This window comes from Manis pentadactyla, chromosome 11, assembly GCF_030020395.1.
Source record: "Manis pentadactyla isolate mManPen7 chromosome 11, mManPen7.hap1, whole genome shotgun sequence".
Lineage (NCBI taxonomy): Eukaryota > Metazoa > Chordata > Mammalia > Pholidota > Manidae > Manis > Manis pentadactyla.
The window spans coordinates 90,851,822-90,873,557 of record NC_080029.1 but is presented as its reverse complement, the minus strand read 5'-3'; the positions used below and the strand labels follow the sequence as shown (position 1 = coordinate 90,873,557).

The window sequence follows — 21,736 nt, the reverse complement described above, 5'->3', positions numbered from 1 at the left end:
TTAATGAAACCAAGAGCTGGTTCTTTAAGAAAATAAACAAGATAGATAAACCCCTAGACAGACTTATTAAGAAAAAAAAGAGAATCTACACACATCAACAGAATCAGACATGAGAGAGGAAAAATCACGACAGACACCACAGAAATACAAAGAATCATTAGAGAACACTATGAAAATCTATATGCTAACAAGCTGGAAAACCTAGAAGGAATGGACAACTTCCTAGAAAAATACAACCTTGCAAGACTGACCAAGGAAGAAACACAAAATCTAAACAGACCAAAAACCAGCAACGAAACGGAATCAGTAATCAAAAAGACTACCTAAGAACAAAACCCCTGGGCCAGATGGATTCACTGTTGAATTTTATCAGACATTTAGAGAAGACATAATACCCATTCTCCTTAAAGTCTTCCAAAAAGTAGAAGAGGAGGGAATACTTCCAAACTCATTTTATGAAGCCAGCATCACTCTACTACCAATACCAGGCAAAGACACCACAAAAAAAGAAAACCACAAACCAATATCCCTGATGAACATAGATCCAAAAATAGTCAACACAATATTAGCAAACCGAATTCAAAAATACATCAAGAGGATCATACACCATGATCAAGTGGGATTCATCTCAGGGATGCAAGGATGGTACAACATTCGAAAATGCATCAACATCATCCACCACATCAACAAAAAGAAGGACAAAAACCACATGATCATCTCCATAGATGCTGAAAAAGCATTCAACAAAATTCAACATCCATTCATGATAAAAACTCTCAACAAAATGGGTATAGAGGGCAAGTACCTCAACATAATAAAGGCGATATATGACAAACCCACAGCCAACATCATACTTAACAGCGAGAAGCTGAAAAACTTTTCCTCTGAGATTGGGAACAAGACAGGGATGTCCACTCTCCCCACTGTTATTCAACATAGTACTGGAGGTCCTAGCCACAGCAACTAGACAAAACAAAGAAATACCAGGCATCCAGATTGGTAAGGAAGAAGTCAAACTGTCACTATTTGCAGACAACATGAAACTGTACATTAAAAACCCTGAAGACTCCACTCCAAAACTACTAGAACTAATATTTGAATTCAGCAAAGTTGTAGGATACAAAATTAATATACAGAAATCTGTTGCTTTCCTATACACTAACAATGAACTAGCAGAAAGAGAAATCAGGAAAACAATTCCATTTATAATTGCATCAAAAAGAATAAAATACCATGGAATAAACCTAACCAAGGAAGTGACAGAGCTATACCCTGAAAACTACAAGACACTCTTAAGAGAAATTAAAGAAGACACTAACAAATGGAAACTCATCCCATGCTCTTGGCTAGGAAGAATTAATATTGTCAAAATGGCCATCCTGCCTAAAGCAATCTACAGATTCAATGCAATCCCTATCAAAATACCAATAGCATTCTTCAACGAACTGGAATAAATAGTTCAAAAATTCATATGGAACCACCAAGACCCCGAATAGCCAAAGCAATCCTGAGAAGGAAGAATAAAGCAGGGCGGATCTTGCTTCCCAAATTCAAACTCTACTACAAAGCCACAGTAATCAAGACAATTTGTTACTGGCATGAGAAAAGACTCACAGACCAGAGGAACAGAATAGAGTCTCCAGATATTAACCCAAACATATATGGTCAATTAATATATGATAAAGGAGCCATGGACATACAATGGGGAAATGACAGCCTCTTCAATAGTTGGTGTTGGCAAAACTGGACAGCTACATGTAAGAGAATCAAACTGGATCACTGTCTAACCCCATACACAAGAGTAAATTCAAAATGGATCAAAGACCTGAATGTAAGTCATGAAACCATAAAACACTTTGAAAAAAACAGGCAAAAATCTCTTGGTTACATGAGCAACTTTTTCATGAACATATCTCCCCAGGCAAGGGAAACAAAAGCAAAAATGAACAAGTGGGACTATATCAAGGTGAAAAGCTTCTATATAGCAAAGGACACCACCAAGAGAACAAAAAGGCATCCTACAGTATGGGAGAATATATTCGTAAATGACAGATCTGATAAAGGGTTGAAATCCAAAATATATAAAGAGCTCACGCACCTCAACAAACAAAAAGCAAATAATCCAATTAAAAAATGGGCAGAGGAGCTGAATAGACAGTTCTCCAAAGAAGAAATTCAGATGGCCAACAGACACATGAAAAGATGCTCCACATCGCTAGTCATCAGAGAAATGCAAATTAAAACCACAATGAGATATTACCTCACACCAGTAAGGATCGCCACCATCCAAAAGACAAACAATAACAAATGTTGGCAAGGTTGTGGAGAAAGGGGAACCCTCCTATACTGCTGGTGCGAATGTAAATTAGTTCAACCATTGTGGAGAGCAGTATGGAGGTTCCTGAAAATGCTCAAAATAGAAATACCATTTGACCCAGGAATTCCACTCTTAGGAATTTACCCTAAGAATGCAGCAGCCTAATTTAAAAAAGACATATGCACCCCTATGCTTATTGCAGCACTATTTACAATAGCCAAGATATGGAAGCAATCTAAGTGTCTATCAGTAGATGAATGGATAAAGAAGACGTGGTACATATACACAATGGAATATTATTCAGCTATAAGAAGAAAACAAATCCTACCATTTGCAGCAACATGGATGGAGCTAGAGGGTATTATGCTCAGTGAAATAAGCCAGGCGGTGAAAGACAAATATCAAATGATTTCACTCATCTGTGGAGTCTAAGAACAAAGAAAAAAACTGAAGGATCAAAAGAGCAGCAGACTCACAGAACCCAAGTATGGACTAACAGTTACCAAAGAGAAAGAGACTGGGGAGGATGGGTGTAAGGAGGGATAAGGGGCAGAGGGAAAGAAAGGGGGCATTATGATTAGTATGTATAATGTCGGGGCAGAGGCACAGGGTGGCCTGTACAACACAGAGAAGACAAGTAGTGATTCTACAGTATCTTACTACGCTGATGGGCAGTGACTGTAATGGGGTATGTCGGGGGGACTTGGTGATGGGGGAAGTCTAGTAAACATAATATTCCTCATGTAATTGTAGATTAATGATACCAAAAAAAACAAAAAAAGGAAAAAAGAAACAGAAAATCTAAGCAGAACAATTATCAGTAATGAAATTGAATTGGTAACTAAAAAACTACCCAAGAACAAAACCCCGGACTAGATGGATTCACCACTGAATGTTATCAGACATTTAGAGAAGACATAATACCCATTCTCCTTAAAGTCTTCCAAAAAATAGAAGAGGAGGAAATGCTTTCAAACTCATTCTATGAAGCCAGCATCACTCTAATACCAAAACCAGGTAAAGACACCACAAAAAAGAAAAACTACAGACCAATTTCCCTGATGAACATAGATGCAAAAATACTAAACAACCCAAAGCAATCTACAGATTCAATGCAATCCCTATCGAATTACCAACAGCATTCTTCAATGAACTGGAACAAATAGTTTAAAAATTCAACCACCAAAGACCCCAAATAGCCAAAGCAATCCTGAGAAGGAAGAATAAAGTGGGGGGGATCTCGCTCCCCAACTTCAAGCGCTACTACAAAGCCACAGTAATGAAGACAATTTGGTACTGACATAAGAACAGACCCACAGACCAGTGGAACAGAATAAAGACTCCAGACATTAACCCAAACATATATGGTCAATTAATATATGACAAAGGAGCCATGGACATACAATGGGGAAATGACAGCCTCTTCAACAGTTGGTGTTGGCAAAACTGGACAGCTACATGTAAGAGAATCAAACTGGACCATTGTCTAACCCCATACACAAAAGTAAATTGAAATGGATCAAAGACCTGAATGTAAGTCATGAAACCATAAAACTCTTAGAAAAAAACATAGCAAAAATCTCTTGGATATAAACACAAGTGACTTCTTCATGAACATATCTCCCCAGGCAAGGGCAACAAAAGCACAAATGAACAAGTGGGACTATATCAAGCTAAAAAGCTTCTGTACAGCAAAGGACACCACCAATAGAACAAAAAGGCATCCTACAGTGTGGGAGAATATATTCATAAATGACAGATCTGATAAGGGGTTGACACCCAAGAATGGACTAACAGTTACCAAAGGGAAAGGAACTGGGGAGGATGGGTGGGAAGGGAGGGATAAGCTGGGGGAAAAAAAAGGGGGGCATTATGATTAGCATGTATAATGTGGGAGGGGGGCACGGGGAGGGCTGTACAACACAGAGAAGACAAGTAGTGATTCAACAGCATCTTACTACACTGATGAACGGTGACTGTAATGGGGTATGTGGTGGGGACTTGATAATGGGGGGAATCTAGTAACCACAATGTTGCTCATTTAAGTGTATATTAATGATACCAAAATAAATAAATCCATAAATACATAAAGGTGGTCTATGAACCACTGCTTGACATAAAAGCTATGGAGTGATCTCTGGGATATATGGATAAATGAGAAAAGCAAGGCAGAGAAAAGTGTGTATAGCATGCTGACATTATTCTAAGACTGGATGTGAATATGTATCTTTCTTTTTAAAAAAAAGGAGACAAAAAACTTTTTTTATGTGGTTGCCTACTGAAGGAGGGAAGCAAAGGGTGAAATAGAAAGGTATGGACACTAAACTTCTTTGAGTATACCTTGTTTATTAGTAGATTTGACTGTGAAACATTGTATTTTATGCAATCATAAAATAGTAACAAGTTATCTCTATACATCACAAGAAAAATGAAACAAAATATCCATTTGATGGTACAACCACACAAAAAGTAACTAAAACAAGTAGCTTTCAAACATTTAAAAAATGGTTTTATAGTTATGTTTAATAGAAGAGAGTCTCTGAAAGATACCGAAATATTTACAGTTGAAATACAATGATGCTGGACTGCAATGGGGTATGGGTGTGGACCCAATAATATGGGTAAACGTAGTAACTATATTGCTTTTTCATGTGGTTAAAAATAAATTAAAAAAAAGAAATAAAATGATGTCATGATTTACTTCAAAATATCCTGATGGAAGAGGGTGGGGATTATAGATTTAATAAGATTGGCCATGTGTTGATTGTTGAGAATGGATGAATGGGTTCATGGAGATTCACTATACTAATCTCTGCAAGTGTTTGGAATTTCCCATAATAAAGAGCTAAAAAGGGGGAAAAATAAAAATGGGCACCAGTAAGTCAAATAATTCAATCAAAGATACAAGGTAGCCACGAAGTTTTTTCCACTTACCTGTTCTGTTCTTCCGTTTTTCTCGCTCTGCTTTTAGCTCCTCCATGGCTTGAGATTTTTTATCTAATTTCTCATCTCGTTTAGAACGCCGTTCCTTGTTGTGGGATGTTACCTGGGAAAAGAAGGATATGTAGGCTGGCTCTTTTTAGCAAACGGCTGATGATAAATTCTCTATACCCAACAATTAATTACTCTGTTCTCCACTGTGAATCTATACTGGCTACAGAAACAGAAAAACTTGTTTAAATGGCAAGAGCACCCTCTTCTGGATGAAGAAAACAGAGCAGTAAAGTCAGCTCCTATCCTACCTGCCTACTAAAGAGCCTAAGAATTATAGGAATAAATACTTTCTGGAAAGATGCCCTGGCTCATAGCTAATATTTGTTGATACTGTCAACAAAGATTTTGTGATGAATGCAGAGATGGCTTATTTCCCCAGCTACATTTATGTCCAAATCCAAGCTTACATACACCTGAGTAAACATCACAGTCAATCTGGCTATCTGGGACAGGATGTTTACCAACTTTCTGTAAAGGGGTGCTCACATACCCACTGAGCTGCTTTTCAAACGCAGACTTACTCAAGAATTCCTAAGGAGTTAAACAGCACAGGTAATGGTGAAAATGGTGAAATGTTCTGTCCAGAGATTAATGAAACCTTCAAAGTGAAGATAGCTCATAATAGCTCACTGACCTAGGATGATTAATAATAAACCCATCTTTTACATAAACACACACACACACACACACTTAAAACAGGGATTTTATTCTGTGGATAATGAGGACCACTGAATCTCCTACCTGAGATTCCTGAATCTGTGTCAGCTTTTTCTTTTCCTGCTCCTCTTCTTGCTTTTTCTTTTTTTCTTTCTTTTCTTTCTTTTTGGCTGTTTTTAGCTTTTTCCTGATTTCAAATCTGGTAAAAAGATACTTGGTTTTTAAGTGCAACAAATTATTTGTAAAGCCTTCTGTCAGATAGGAGAAAGGAAGTAACTAGGAGGAAGGAGTTTAATAAACATTTTGGCTTCCTTTAAGAAACTCCAATGTACTCTGGAAGTACATTAAAAATACGAATATAAATACACCAAAAGGACCTGAAAGCATTATGCTGGAATAGACTCAAAATTAGAGAATATATTCAGGATCCTCCTGGTAAGAAAGAGTTCTTCCTCAACTTTCACTTAATAGAAAAAAATAGCTGATTTCTACATCAACTCCAACAGCTTTTCATTAGAAACAGAACAAAGCCACAGCGAGCCACTATCACATTTTTAAGGTGGTCAGGAAAAAGGCTGTATTTTAAAAGCACCACTTTCCATCCTTCCTCCTTAGCAAAAATGCACCCCACACCCTGGGCCCCTCCACACCAGCAAATGTGATAAATATGCAGTTCTCTGAAATGCAACCTAGGCTCCCTCCCTGTAGCAAAAATCAGGCTTCCGTGAAACAAAACTGATCTTTCGTGTGTGGATGGATTTAAGGAACTTTCTGGAAGGAAAGCAGGAATATAATAAAAATCAGACTCTTCATAATACTCCAAAATAACTCCAACTGTCAAAAAAATTTTTACTTAGTTCTTAACACAGAACTAAAAAATTTTGTTATGTCCTTTTCACTCATTATTCATATTAATTAATAACTATTAATTATAACTAATTTCCCACATTATTAAGGTTGTTCATGTATTTTGATAATGTGGGATAGAGAGGACTGTTATGAATTTACTCCTTTCCAAAACAGTTAAAAATTAAACAACACACTTCAAAGTGATCAATAGGTCAATGAAGAAATCACAAGGGAAACTAGAAAATAATCTGAGATGACTAAAAATCAATGTACAACACAACACACTAAAACCTGCAGGATGTAGCTAAAGCAAGACCTAGAGGAAAGTGTACAGCTATAAAAGCCTACATTAAAAAAGAAGATAATTTCAAATAAATAACTTCCATCTTAAGACAGTGGAAAAAGAAGAGCAAACTAATTGGAAAGCAGGCAGAAGAAAATAATAAGATTGGAGCAGAAATTAATGAAACACAGAATTGAAAAAAACAATATAATCAATGAAACCAGAATTTCATTCTTTGAAAAGATCAACAAAATTGACAGAACTTTGGGTAGGTTTGATGAAGAAAAAAAATAGAGGATTCAAATTACTAAAATCAGGTACAAAGGAAGAGATATGATCACCAACCTTACAGAAATAAAAAAGATCATAAGGAATACTATGAACAATTGTATGGCAACAAATTAGGTAATCTGGGTAGAATAGAAAAATCTCAAAACCACCAAAATAGAAAAAAATAATAGAAAAAAATAGAAAAAAAAAATAGAAAAACCACCAAAACTGTCTCAAGAAGAAAAAGAAAAATGTGAATAGAAATAAAAGATATTGTAATTCAGTAATTTTAAAATATGCCATAAAAAACTTCAGGCCCAGATGGCTTCCCTGGAGATTTTTATCAAACATTTAAAGAATATAAAATCTTCACAAACTCTTCCAAAATACAGAAAAGAAGGAAATATTCCTCAATGTATTCTATACAGCCAGTATCATCCTGATACCAAAACCAGGCAATGATACCAAAAGAGAAAAGTGTGGACTGCTATCTCTTATGAATACTAATGCCAAAAAAAATCAACAACATAGTAGCAAACTGGATCTAGCTATTTATTGAAAAGATGATGTATGGTGACCAAGCAGGATTTATCCCAGAAATGCAAGGTTAGTTCAAGATATGAAGATCACTGTAATACATCATATTAATAAAGTACAAAAACCACATGTTACCTCAACAGACACAGGACAAGCATCTGACAAAATCCAACACCATGTCTTGATTAAAAACTCTCAAACTAGGAACAGAAGGAAACTTCCTCAAACCAATAAAAGGCATCTATGGAAGAAAACGTAACAACTAATATAATATTTAATGGCAAAAGACTGAACACTTTCTCCCTAAGATCAGAACAAGACAAGGATGTCTACTCTTACCATTTCTATTCAAAATGGTACTAGATAGCAAGAAAATGAAATAAAAGGAATCCACGTTGGAAAGGAAGAAGTAAAATGTATCTCTCTTTGTATATTACATAATCCTACTCACAGACTATCTTAAGGAATCCACTAAAAACTATTAAAACTAATAAATGAGCTCAGCAAGGTAACAGCATACAGGGTCAATATACAAAAATAATTGTATTTCTATATACTTGCAATGAACAATCTGAAAATAGAACAAAGAAAAAAATTCCACTTATAATAACATCCAAAAGACTAGCATATTTAGGAATAAATTTAACAAAACAAGTGCTAGACTTTTACACCAAAACCTGTAAAAACATTACTGAGAGAAATTAAATAATACTGAAGTAAGTAGAAAGAAACCATATTCATGAGTTAGAAAACAATACTGTTAAGATAGGAATATTCCCAAAGTTGATCTACAGATTCAACATAATTCCAGTAAAAATCCCAGCTGCTTATTTTTGTTGTTGCAGAAGTTAAAAAGCTAATACTAAAATTCATATAGAAACACAAAGGGCCCTCCCTATATAGCCAAAACAATTTTGATAAAGAACAACAGAGTTGGAAGACTGACACTTATGAAGTTAAAAACTGACTATTAAGCTACAGTAATCAAAACATTGTACTAACATAGGGAAAGACATATAGATCAATGGAATAGAATTGCTAGTCAACAAATAAACCCATATGTCTATGGAAAATTGATTTTCAACAATGGTGCCATGACCAGGTAAAGAATCTCCTCAACAAGTGATATTGGGAGAATGGGATTTCTCAAAAATTGAAGTTGGATCCCTACCTCACACTACACAGAAAAATTATCTCAGAAAGGATCAGTGATCTAAATACCAGCTAAAACTATGTAACTCTTACAAGAAAACACAGGCATAAATCTTCATGACCTTGGATTTGGCAATAGGTTCTTAGGTATGATACTAAAAGCTTGAGCAAGAAAAGAAAAAATAAATTATACTTCATCTAAACTAAAGGGTTTTGTGCATCAAACAACACTATAAAGAGAGTGAAAAATACAATCTATAGAATGGGAGAAAATCTATACACTAACTATGAACTAGCAGAAAGAGAAATCAGGAAAACCATTCCATTCACAACTGCATCAAAAAGAATAAAATACCTAGGAATAAACCTAACCAAGGAAGTGAAAGACCTATACTCTGAAAACTACAAGACACTCATGAGAGAAATGAAAGAAGATACCAATAAATGGAAACACATCCCGGGATCATGGATAGGAAGAATTAATATTGTCAAAATGGTCATCCTGACTAAAGCAATCTATAGATTCAATGCAATCCCTATCAAAATACCAACAGCATTCTTCAACGAACTGGAATAAATAGTTCAAAAATTCATATGGAACCACAAAAGACCTTGAATAGCCAAAGCAATCCTGAGAAGGAAGAATAAAGTTGGGGCATTGTGTTCCTTGACTTCAAGCTCTACTACAAAGCCACAGTAATTAAGACAACTTGGTACTGGCACAAGAACAGACCCATAATCCAATGGAACACACTAGAGAGCCCAGATATAAACCCAAGCATATATGGTCAATTAACATACAATAAAGGAGCCATGGATATACAATGGGGAAATGACAGCCTCTTCAACAGTTGGTGTTGGCAAAACTGGACAGCTACATGTAAGAGAATCAAACTGGATTACTGTCTAACTCCATACACAAGAGTAAATTCGAAATGGATCAAAGACCCGAATGTAAGTCATGAAACCATAAAACTCTTAGAAAAAAACATAGGCAAAAAATCTCTTGGACATAAACATGAGCAACTTCTTGATGAACATATCTCCCCAGGCAAGGGAAACAAAAGCAAAAATGAACAAGTGGGACTATATCAAACTAAAAAGCTTCTGTACAGCAAAGGACACCATCAGTAAAACAAAAAATCCTCCAGTATGGGAGAATATATTCATAAATGATATATCTGATAAGGGGTTGACATCCAAATTATACAAAGAGCTCACACACCTCAACAAACAAAAAAGCAAATAAGCCAATTAAAAAATGAGCAGAGGAGTTGAACAGACACTTCTCCAAAGAAGAAATTCAGATGGCCAACAGGCACATGAAAAGATGCTCCACAGCACTAATCATCAGAGAAATGCAAATTAAAATCACAATGAGATATCACCTCACACCAGTTAGGATGGCCACCATCCAAACAACAAACAACAAATGTTGGCGAGGATGTGGAGAAAGGGGAACCCTCCTACACTGCTGGTGGGAATGTAAACTAGTTCAACCATTGTGAAGCCATAAGAAGAAAACAAATCCTAACATTTGCAACAACATGGATGGAGCTAGAGGGTATTATGCTCGGTGAAATAAGCCAGGGGGAGAAAGACAGGTACCAAATGATTTCACTCATCTGTGCAGTATAAGAACAAAGAAAAAACTGAAAGAACAAAAGAGCAGCAGACTTACAGAACCCAAGAATGGACTAACAGTTACCAAAGGGAAAGGGACTGGGGAAGATGGGTGGGAAGGGAGGGATAAGGGGGAAAAAGGGGCATTACGATTAGCACACGTAATGTGGAGGGGGGCACAGGGAAGGCAGTACAACACAGAGAAGACAAGTAGTTAATTTATAGCATCTTACTACACTGATGGACAGTGACTGTAATGGGGTATGTGGTGGGGACTTGATAATAGGGGAAGTCTAGTAACCATAATGTTGCTCATGTAATTGTACATTAATGATACCAAAATTTTTAAAAATGGGAGAAAATATTTGTAAATCATGCATCTTGTAAGGATCTAATAACCAGAATATACAAAAACATACAACTTAACAACAAGACTAGTAACCCAGTTAAAAACTGGGAAAAAGACATTTTTTCAAAGATATATAAATGGTCAATAAGATTATGAAAAGATGCTCAACATTGTGGTCGACAGAAAAACACAATCAAAACCATAATGAAATACTACTTCACATTCTCCAGGATAGCTGTTATGAAAAAAAGGGAAAATAACAAGTATTGTCAAGGATGTGGAGAAACTGGAGCCCTTATATATTGCTGGTAATAATGTAAAATGGTACAGCTATTGTGGAAAACAGGTTGGTGGTTTCTCAGGAAGTTAAATGGAATTACCATAAGACCCAGCAATTCCACTCCTAGGAATCCAAAGAAACTATAAATAGGTACTCAAATAAATATTTGTACATGGAAGTTCACAGTAGCACTATTCACAATAGCAAAAAAGTAGAAACAACCCAAATTTCAATCAATATATGAATGGATAAATAAAATGTGGTATATACATACAACAGAATATCATCCAGCCACAAAAAGGAATGAAGCTGAGATATGTAATACATGGATGAACTTCAGAAATATGCAATTTTTTTTTAAGTGAAAGCAGTCAAAAAAACTACATATTGTATGATTCCATTTATAAATGTGCAGAAACAGGCAAATCTATAGAGACAGAAAGTAGATTAGTGGTTGCCTAGGGCAGGGAGGCTTGGGAAAAAATAGAAAAATGATTGTCAATGAGTACAGGGTTTCTTTCTGGTGTGATGAAAAAACATTGTGAAATTAATTGTGGTGATGGTTATATGCAACTTTGTCAATATATAAAAACAACTGAATTACACACTTTTATTGGGTAGATTCTGTGGTATGTAAAACACATCTCAATAAAGTTTAAAAAAGTTAATAACTTGTATTTACATTACGTTCTTATATATATCAGCTCACTTGAGGTTCACAAAAATACCCAGGAAGCTAAGGCAGGAAAAGGGTAAGTGACTAATTTAGATCACCTGGACAGTGAGTGTGAACTAAGCCTAGACCTTCTCCTGTCTGAAAATGTCAGTTTCTTTCCATAACCGAGCTACTTTTTATGCTGCCTACACTCATCTTAAAAAAAAAGAGATAGATTTATTTTTTTTAAAAGGCAGCCCTACAGAGAAGCTGACCAGACAGTTCTCCAAATAAGAAATTCAGATGGCCAACAGACACATGAAAAGATGCTCCACATCACAAGTTACCAGAGAAATGCAAATTAAAACCACAATGAGCTATCACCTCACACAAGGAAGGATCGCCACCATCCAAAAGACAAACAACAACAAATGTTGGTGAGGATGTGGAGAAATGGGAACCCTCCTACACTGCTGGTGCGAATGTAAATTAGTTCAACCATTGTGGAAAGCAGTATGGAGGTTCCTCAAAAAACTCAAAATAGAAATACCATTTGACCCAGGAATTCTACTTCTAGGAATTTACCCTAAGAATACAGCAGCCCAGTTTGAAAAAGACATATGCACCCCTATGTTTATCGCAGCACTATTTACAATAGCCAAGAAATGGAAGCAACCTAAGTGTCCATCAGTAAATGAATGGATAAAGAAGATGTGGTACATATACACAATGGAATATTATTCAGCCATAAGAAGAAAACAAATCCTACCATTTGCAATAACATGGATGGAGCTAGAGGGTATTATGCTCAGTGAAATAAGCCAGGTGGAGAAAGACAAGTACCAAATGATTTCACTCATCTGTGGAGTGTAAGAACAAAGAAAAAACTGAAGAAACAAAACGGCAGCAGAATCACAGAACCCAAGAATGGACTAACAATTACCAAAGGGGAAGGGACTGGGGAGGATGGGTGGGAAGGAAGGGATAACGGGGGCGGGGGGGAAGGGGAGAAAGGGGGCATTAAGATTAGCATGTATAATGTGGGGGGAGGCACGGGGAGGGCTGTGCAACACAGAGAAGACATGCAGTGATTCTACAGCATCTTACTACACTGATGGACAGTGACTGTAATGGGGTTTGTGGGGGGGACTTGGTGAAGGGGGGAGTCTAGCAAACATAATGTTCCTCATGTAATTGTAGATTAATGATACCAGAAAAAAAAGGCAGCCCTAGAAAAGATATGAAGAATCTAACTGAAAATGACATCTCACTACTGGTGCTGTTGGCTATAAAATGGAATACTAATGGTGTTTACATAAAAATATTTTAAGATGAAATGAGACTCACATAAAGACCTTTACTAAGTGAGTAATGTGGAGGAACCTTCTAAGTCTCTAGAATGTACTGCCGTACAAAAGGGTCACTAAACAGGCAACTGCTTTTTTTCACCTATATAGGGTGAAAAATATAAATACCATGCTTGAGATAAGCCACCCATTACTCTTGAGCTACTTTGTAACTTTATCATAGCCCAATGGTCTTGAGTGAGAACTTCTGTTACGTTCTCCACAGTTCAGAAATACAAATTTAAGTTGCCCCTAACCATCTGGCAATTCCGTGAGTTTCTTAAGTCTTGTTTGTTCCAGTACAGGTAACCTTGGAAGCATTCACACTCAAAACAAATGTCTATTACTTGCTGCTGACTGAAAGCCAAACATTCTTGTCTAGGATAACTCACCATACTTAATATGGTCTCCAGAAGGGACAAACAGGCTCCCAAGAAGAAATGGAACTAACTGCTGCCAAAGAAAATGCTTCTATTTTTCTTTCATGACATTAGGTAGGTAGGGAAGGATCCTAGTTCTGAGGACTATTTATTTCCTGAGACAACAGCCAAGTATATTTTTGCTTTGAAATTCTGTTAGGAGATAAGGAAGAACTTTTGCCATTTAAGTATGACAAAAGTAATTCAGAATACTGAAGCAGCTTCTGAATACCAAAAAGTGATGTAACATTTTTAAACAAAATTTGAGTTTTTAAAAAAATACAAAAACCACGCTTGAAGGCTAGTCAGATACCTAACTTGTAAATAATGAGAAGAAATCTCAAGTCTTGAATCCTGTTAAGATGGGGCTCCAAATGTGAATTTTGGAAAACTATTTTATTACTTTATTTTATCATTAAGGAACTACAATCTTACCTTTTTTTCAACACCTCCCTCTTCTCTATGCGGTTGAATAGTTCCTGCTCTCTCTCCTTCTCTGTCATCTGTTCCAAACGAGCCCTGTCTTCCTCATCTCCCATGAGGTCCTCTCCATAGCCATCATGGAACTCTTCATCTTCTGAGGAAGAGTCTGAATCTGAACTTGAGGAGGAGCTGTTGCTGTCAGAATCTGACACTTCACCTACAACAAAGGACCAAACACAAGATCAGGCTATGCTACAGAGAACTAAGGCCACAGGTGACCCCACTGTGTGAATCGTCATGACCCATTGGCTCTCCTAGGTGAAGTGGCACAGGACCATCTCAGCTCTCTTGGGAACAGTCCTTGGTCTGTAGGATGATTTGGAAGACTTGGTTAAGCTGGTATCCCCCACATGTCTTCCTTGCAAAGGCACACTGTATTTCTCCTTTGTAACTAGTAAGTAAAGGGAGATGCTTTGACACTGTAAGCATCTTGAGAAAATCAGTTATTACTATGATGTTTCAAAATGCTGAATTTTCTATCATTTCTTCTACATTTATTAGTTGGTATTAAAAATATTTTAATGAGCCATTAATCTGATCAGTGAATTCCTAATGAAAATGGATCTTGGTAAGACAAAAGGTGATGGAAAAGAAATGTAAAGTTTACCATTTAGTCCTAGAACAAGTTCAGCTTTCAAACTAGTGTTAGCAAAAATTCTAGAATTGGTTTCAAAATAAGAACTTTTTTTAAATGAGTTTTTTTTATCGGGTTTGAGGATTCTCCTTCTCAGACCAAGCATAATCAAGAAAAAGGGAAGAGAAGGCACTCAGGGTAAAGTGAGTTGAGACTAATGCAAGGACACTTGTGGGGTCTCAGAGGCCTCACTAACCCTTGGGAATTATATGTATTTTTCTTGCTTCCTTCAGATTCTCAAGGGATCTATGACCACTGCAAAAGTTATGGGGCCACTGCTATAGAGGCAGAAGCCATGCTGTAATGCAGACACCTTTCCCCTCCATTTCTCACGCTGCAGCTTCAACCTGACAAGAGCAGAGGTTCACTCCCAGGTATGGGCTGCCTGGCTTACCTTCCTCAGGGGCTGAGCTCTCAGCTGAACTGTCTTTGTCCGAGCTGCCCGAGGAAGCAGTTTTGCTGGCCTGTTTCTTCATGGTTCCTTTCTTCTCTATTTTTCTGGCCTTTCCTTTCTTCTTATTTTTATTGCTGCCAAAGGTCCACTACAAGGAAAAAAAAAAAGAAAGGAAAACTGAAATAAGTGGTTTATTGGGAAAAGCCAGAAGATTCAAGAGTTAAGAATCTCTGATGTTCATCAGAATGGTTTAAAAGATTCTACTGGTTTGGACCCAAAACAATGACACTTTACATGAAGATAAGATGGACTTTTTGGAACCTTGGTTAAAACTTTGTAACTTCTGCTCTGTAATTTCGTAGAGATAGTAGGTGACTGATATAATAAACAAAAGTGATTAATGTACTTGTTATATCACAACAGAAAAAGAAGGTTATCAACTTTATGGCAAGTCAACTGAGTTAACTAAAATGCAGTTAGTACAGAAAACAGCTTCTCATGTTTCCTGTGGCAGAGAGGGCAGTAATTGCTAAGGGTTGGTATGTCTGGGCTTCAGTACACAGAGGATGGTTTAGTTCTGGAGTGCATCCCAGGCAGACAAGGAATAAAGCTTCTCAGCAAGAGAAAACTGCAGAAAGCACAAGGAGAAAGGGTGAGGGCCACTGTTGGTGGCGTGGATGACAGCACTGGTGCCCACTCCAAGGATGCAGAAAGCAAAGGAAATCATTAAATACATTCGTGTGTGTAACTTTTTTTCAGAAATCTGCATGTATTATAGTACAGCATGTTCAAATCAGATCATAAACAGGAGATTCCATACATCTAAACATTAAGGAACCTGCAATTTACATTATCAAAGTAACAGGTAATGAATGCAGTTAATCACCCCAAAGCCAAAAGAAGCCTTCACCCAGCATTTTAATTATAAGGCTGAAGGACCATACAATTGTCTTAAAAATTCAGACTATTTAGTTACACTAACCATACTCTCTTTGATGTTTTGTCAATTTAGGAGAATGATTTTAAGTGAAAAATATTTTACTTGGAAATTTTATGTACTATAAAGAATAATCTTCATCTTTCTAGCATCAGATTAAATTATAAATCTGACATTAATATAAAATTTCTACATCTACTAACAAAAGCACAAAGTCTCTGTTTCTTCTGTAATGTGATAAAAAAAATTAACTTCCTACTTCACAATGTCTAAGATTCTAAGTTTATTTGGGGTTTTTTTTTTTTTTGAGAGTGGGTAGAGGGGTAGTTCTGATGAGGTTTCTGTCTTAGAAATGTTCCATATGACTATTCTTAAGAACCAAAGTTTGCTAGTTTACCTTGAAAAAATGTTGTGAAAGAGTGCTATTTTAATCTTCTGATTTTTAAATTTAATTTACTCTTACTTTGTCTCATTTTATTTTTGTACTCAAGAGCTAGGAAGAAGGGACAGGTGAAAATAAAACTGCCACCTGTTCTACAATGATACATTAAGTGAATGAACAGTGACTTCTCTTTATAAGTAAATTTACTTCTCAGCTTTAACATTTCAACACCTAGATCATTATTTAGAAAAGAATCCTAATGCTTCTCTTCTAAAGCCTGGTTTTCAACCATTTCAAATTTTAATCTAAACAAGGCCAAAGGGTTCAGTTTAACTGAGCTAAAATCGATCAACTTCTTATGCTCATAATGCTGTTATTACTAGAGGCAATAATGTATAAAATATCTTTTGCATTGGCTTTGCTTACAAAAAATAATACAATTACACACATACCAGATAGTCAATTATTCATAACCAATAGGTTGTAATGGGCATGACCCACCTCTTCCAAAACAGGGTGTCTTTGCCCTTCGTGCTTCAATGGGAATATGAAGAGGCCACGAACATAAAGGCTGAGAGCTACCAGGATCACATGTGGATTAGAGTGGCTAGTCTATTTTTGGCTACAGATTTGGTCTCATGTGCAATGGAGCCAAATTCTGGGCTCCCTAGGGGAAAAAAAAGTATGAGCAAAAAAGACTTAAATGTAAAGTCACACAGGTGGATCCAATAAGGAGAGACTAGGAAGCTATCTGGCTTCCTTATCCTTCCACCCTTTATCTGTTTCAGTTCTGCCACTGCCTGAGCCTAGCAACTGCCACTCATTTGTACTCTATGATGTTTATCCCCTAGATAAGGAGGAGGAGGAAAAGTAAGAGTAAAAACAGAACAAAATAAAATGTTTCAACTTAAAAAGGTCTTTCCTGCCTAACCTGAGTGTGGGAAGGGAACCTCACTTTTCTTCTTTGAACAGTTTTCAAAATAAATGAGACAACAAAGCTGCCTCACCTCCATGAGGCTGACTCAGTATATCTGTCATGCCAGTGGCCAACAACCAAGCTCACTTATATGTGACAGGGCTTTAGGGGAATTATAATAACGTAGGTGACCTTACATTAAAAAATGAATATTTTTATGACTTCTTATGAATATACCTATCAGTATTCATACTGAACTGAACACCACTGAGAAGCTGGATTAAGCTGCTTGTATATTTACTTTCCAAAGTGTCTTGTTTTCGATAAACCTTTAAAATCTCATTTTAAGAATATATGTTCATTATATGAAGCTTTGAGAAAAACGGCAAAGTATTTTTAAAGTTAAAAAAACCCCAAAAACTCGTCTATATTTCCACCACCCAATGATAAAAACCACTTAAAATCTGGGGACCAGTCTCATTATTATTCCTATTTAATACAGAGAAGGAGACTCAAATGCATCCTGATAATCTTCCAAAGATTTTTTTCCCTAAAGAATAGATTGCATTTTAATTATTTTTCATTTACTCCTATAAACCAGAGGTTCCTGAATGTTTCTTGGTCTCAGAATGTATTTTTAAAATATTTGCCAGTATCTCTGCTCCCAACATCATAGAATCTAAATATAAAGGAGACAGTCAGGGCTTGTAGCAGGTAAAAAGCAATGGAGAAATAACTTAATTAATCCAGCCATTAGCCCAGAGATCGCTCACCTGTCCCTGCAAAAAGTCTTATTCTGTTGCCTCTGAGATGGAGAGAAAATGAATTATTTTTTCATTGCTAGAGTGTGGTCGTAAATGGGCCTAAAGAGTAAAAGACAAAACTAAAGGGATGCTCTTGAGCTCTCCCCATCCAGCAGAGAGTAGAGGAAATGACCCAACAAAAGGCAAGCTCTGTTGTGACCTTAAAAGTGCCATAAAATGCACCACACTGGGGGCAAGAATAAGAAAATGAGTGCCTGCAGATCTGCATCTAAGTACCAAGGCCATAGCATCCCCCATGGAGAGCTGCTCAGACTGGGAAAGGGAAAGGACCCATTGTCAGTCAGGACCATCCCAAACACTGACATCCTGCTTTCCAAGCATTCTATAGGTGTGCAGGCTCTGACACAACATCAGGGAAGTATATATGCAGTGAAGAAAACCTAAAACCAAGACTGGATAGATGTTTCTTTAATAAAAGAGATGGGCAATTTGACTCTCACTGACATAACAGGTACTCTAATGGGATGCAATTATCAAATGATACAAGGAGGATTAGTACTATACAACACCCTGTAGGCCTGAGTGTTGGGGGTGTAGTAAGCAGGTTCCAACTCTGGAAGCAGGGGAGCTTGCTGGCACTCAGCTGGAAGACAGGAAGGACATGGGGTGAGGAGTGGTGGTACTGGACTTGGGTGGCATTGAGATGCTGAGTACTTTGAGCATCCTGGAGGCAGAAAAGCAAAGAAACTCCAGGATTTCGGAGAGGTTATTTCTAATGGGCAAGGAAGATTATATTCTAGGTCTCAAGATTCAGAGTAGAAACCACTGTAGCCCAGTTACTCTGAAATGAATCTATAGGTGAAATGAAATATGTTGAGGTAAACAGGGTTCAAGAACAGCTGGGCTAGTGATAAACTATACTGGAATTAGAGGTTAAAAGAACTGGAACACAGCCCAAGCCCTTAACCTGAGACTGTGTCCTTATCTGTAAAGTAGGAATAATAATACTGTCTTAGCCACTTATCAGGACAGTTTGAGACTCAAGAGTCAGAATAAAAGAAGTTCAGAGCACATCAGAACCGAGAAATTGTACAAAAATATGAGGTACTATTTACAATGGGAAAAGGAAATGAGAAACTCTGTTGGCCTCTGTTTTCTTATCTGAAATAAGAGTCCAGGTGATCTCTGTGACCCCTTGGATTTTTAAATTTTAGGATTCAATGTGAACTGAATGTTATACTAAGTCAAAGCAATTGTCAAAAGAGTTCTGTAGTCATTATTCTAGATCTTGACAATGGCCAGCAAGAGGTAAAGAGGAGTATGGAGTGGGCAGGGTTCCTGACTTGGGGGGTTTTTTGTTTGAAAGCAGTACCACAAAAGGTAGCCTACAGTGTGGGAGAACATATTCGTAAACAATTCATCTGATAAGGGGCAACATCCAAAATATATAAAGAGCTCACACAACTCAACACCAAAAAAAAAATTAACTTGACTGAAAAATGGGTGGAGGACCCAAAGAGACATTTCTCCAAAGAAGAAATACAGATGGCCAACAGGCACATGAAAAGATGCCCCACATTGCTAATCATCAGGCAAATGTAAATTTAAACCACACCTCACATCAGTTAGAATGGCCATTATCCAAAAGACAAGAAGTAAAAATGCTGGCGAGGATGCAGAGAAAGGGGAACCCTCCTACACTGTTCGTGGAAAGGTAAATTGATGCAACTGCTGTGGAAAGTAGTATGGAGATTCCTCAAACAACTAAAAATAGAAATACCATTTGGCCCAGTAATTCCACTTCTAGGAATTTACCCAAAGAAAACAAAATCCCTGACTGAAAAAGATACATGCACCCTTACGTTTACTGATGCATTATTTACAATAGGCAAGATATGACAGCAACCTAAGTGCCCATCAATAGATGAATGGATAAAGAACATGTGGTACATATATACAATGGAATATTATTCAGCCATTAAAAAAAAAGAAATCCTATCATTTGCAACAACATAGATGTACCTAGAAGGTATTATGTTAAGTGAAATAAACCAGGCAGAGAAAGACAAATACCATATGATCTCACTTTTTTTGTGGAATATAAAAACAAAGCAAAACAAAATGAACAAAACAGCAGCAGACACACAGACACTGAGAAGGGACTCCTGGGGGAGGGGTTTGGAGATGGAGGGAAGAGTGAAGGGGATAAAAGGGGCATGAAAATTCCCAATTATATTATAAGTTGGTCACGGGGGTGGTAGTACAGCATGGAGAATATAGCCAATAATTCTGTAGCATCTTCCTATGTTGACAAATAGTAACTGCACTGGTGGGAGTAAGGATTTAATAATATGGGTAACTGTTGAATCACTGTGTTGTGTATTTGAAACTAATATAATATTGTATATCAATGATACTTCAATAAAAAAAAGCAGTACCACGCAGCTTGATACTTTGGAAGCCATTATTTCACAGTACAACTGCCATTCATAATCATGACTAAAGCAGTAAGAAAAACCACTATATATAATATCTACCAAAAATGTTTTCAAATAGTTTTATATTTAAGCTTTCAGAAGTTTTGTTTCAGTATCGGGATAATTGATCTGTGTGGAACATCTTGTTCCAGAGTTATTCTGTGTATTAAAACTTTAATAAACCAACATATACACAGGAAACTATTAGTTTAGCAGTGAAGGTCTTTATTGGAAGCATGTGCTAATTATGTATTATCTGTACTGTAAATGAATAACAAAATGCTCTTGGATATATTTAGGCTAACTTCCTGGAAAAGCCATTACTAAATGAATTTATAAGTAAGAGGTAACAGAATGAGAATAGGAGAGCAATTAGATCAAAGTCAGAGAGCCTGAAAATCAGATGGGATAAGAGAAAAGGAAGGAGGAAGTATCAGAAAGAAAGTAGAAAAAATTGGAATGCAGGGAAAGCAAGAAGAGAACAGAGCCTGTGAAGAGGCAAGTGGGGGCACACACGCAACCAGGAAGGCTGACAGAAGTTCCGGGGAAGGAAAAACAAGTGTGACAAGTGCTGAACTACAGGGCTTGGACCAAATGCTTTTATTTCTCAAAAATGTTGAAAACAAGACTATACATGAAGCTTTTTAAAATAATAATTCTTGCTGAGGCACAGAGTATTAGAACATAATTTATCTGTTCCCTTACTTTGTCTAACGTAGTTATATTCAATTTTGAATGACAACAAAAGGGTTTTCTTGGTATCCAACGTGATTTTTACTGGTAACAGTGAAAATCTAGGCTTTCTTCTTTATCTATTGCTTCAGTTATTTCTGTAAGATCACCATGTTTCTAAAAAGAACTCTGAACTACCTGATGTAGGACTCTTCCTCCTAACAAATGGACTTGTTTTGGCCTTTTTAAAAAGTCCCATCTTGTGTGTGAGCAGCTGCCAGCTCTCCTCCTAACCTTGTTATTTTCCCTCCTTGCCACTCCTGTTTGCACTCTGGTGGTGTTTCTC

The 21,736-nt window shown here is 36.8% G+C and overlaps 1 protein-coding gene across 1 annotated transcript in view; it reads right to left on the bottom strand.

The window, feature by feature from the left end:
- The window catches only part of RTF1 (RTF1 homolog, Paf1/RNA polymerase II complex component), a 53,966-nt gene that overhangs the window by 16,383 nt on the left and 15,847 nt on the right, over positions 1-21,736 (bottom strand). Inside the window, exons 3-6 of the mRNA XM_036923798.2 lie at positions 15,243-15,390; positions 14,167-14,371; positions 6,053-6,167; positions 5,252-5,363 (exon numbers count right to left, since the gene is read on the bottom strand). Of these exons, the coding sequence (XP_036779693.1) occupies positions 5,252-5,363; positions 6,053-6,167; positions 14,167-14,371; positions 15,243-15,390 (580 nt within the window). The remainder of the gene's footprint in view (positions 1-5,251; positions 5,364-6,052; positions 6,168-14,166; positions 14,372-15,242; positions 15,391-21,736) is intronic.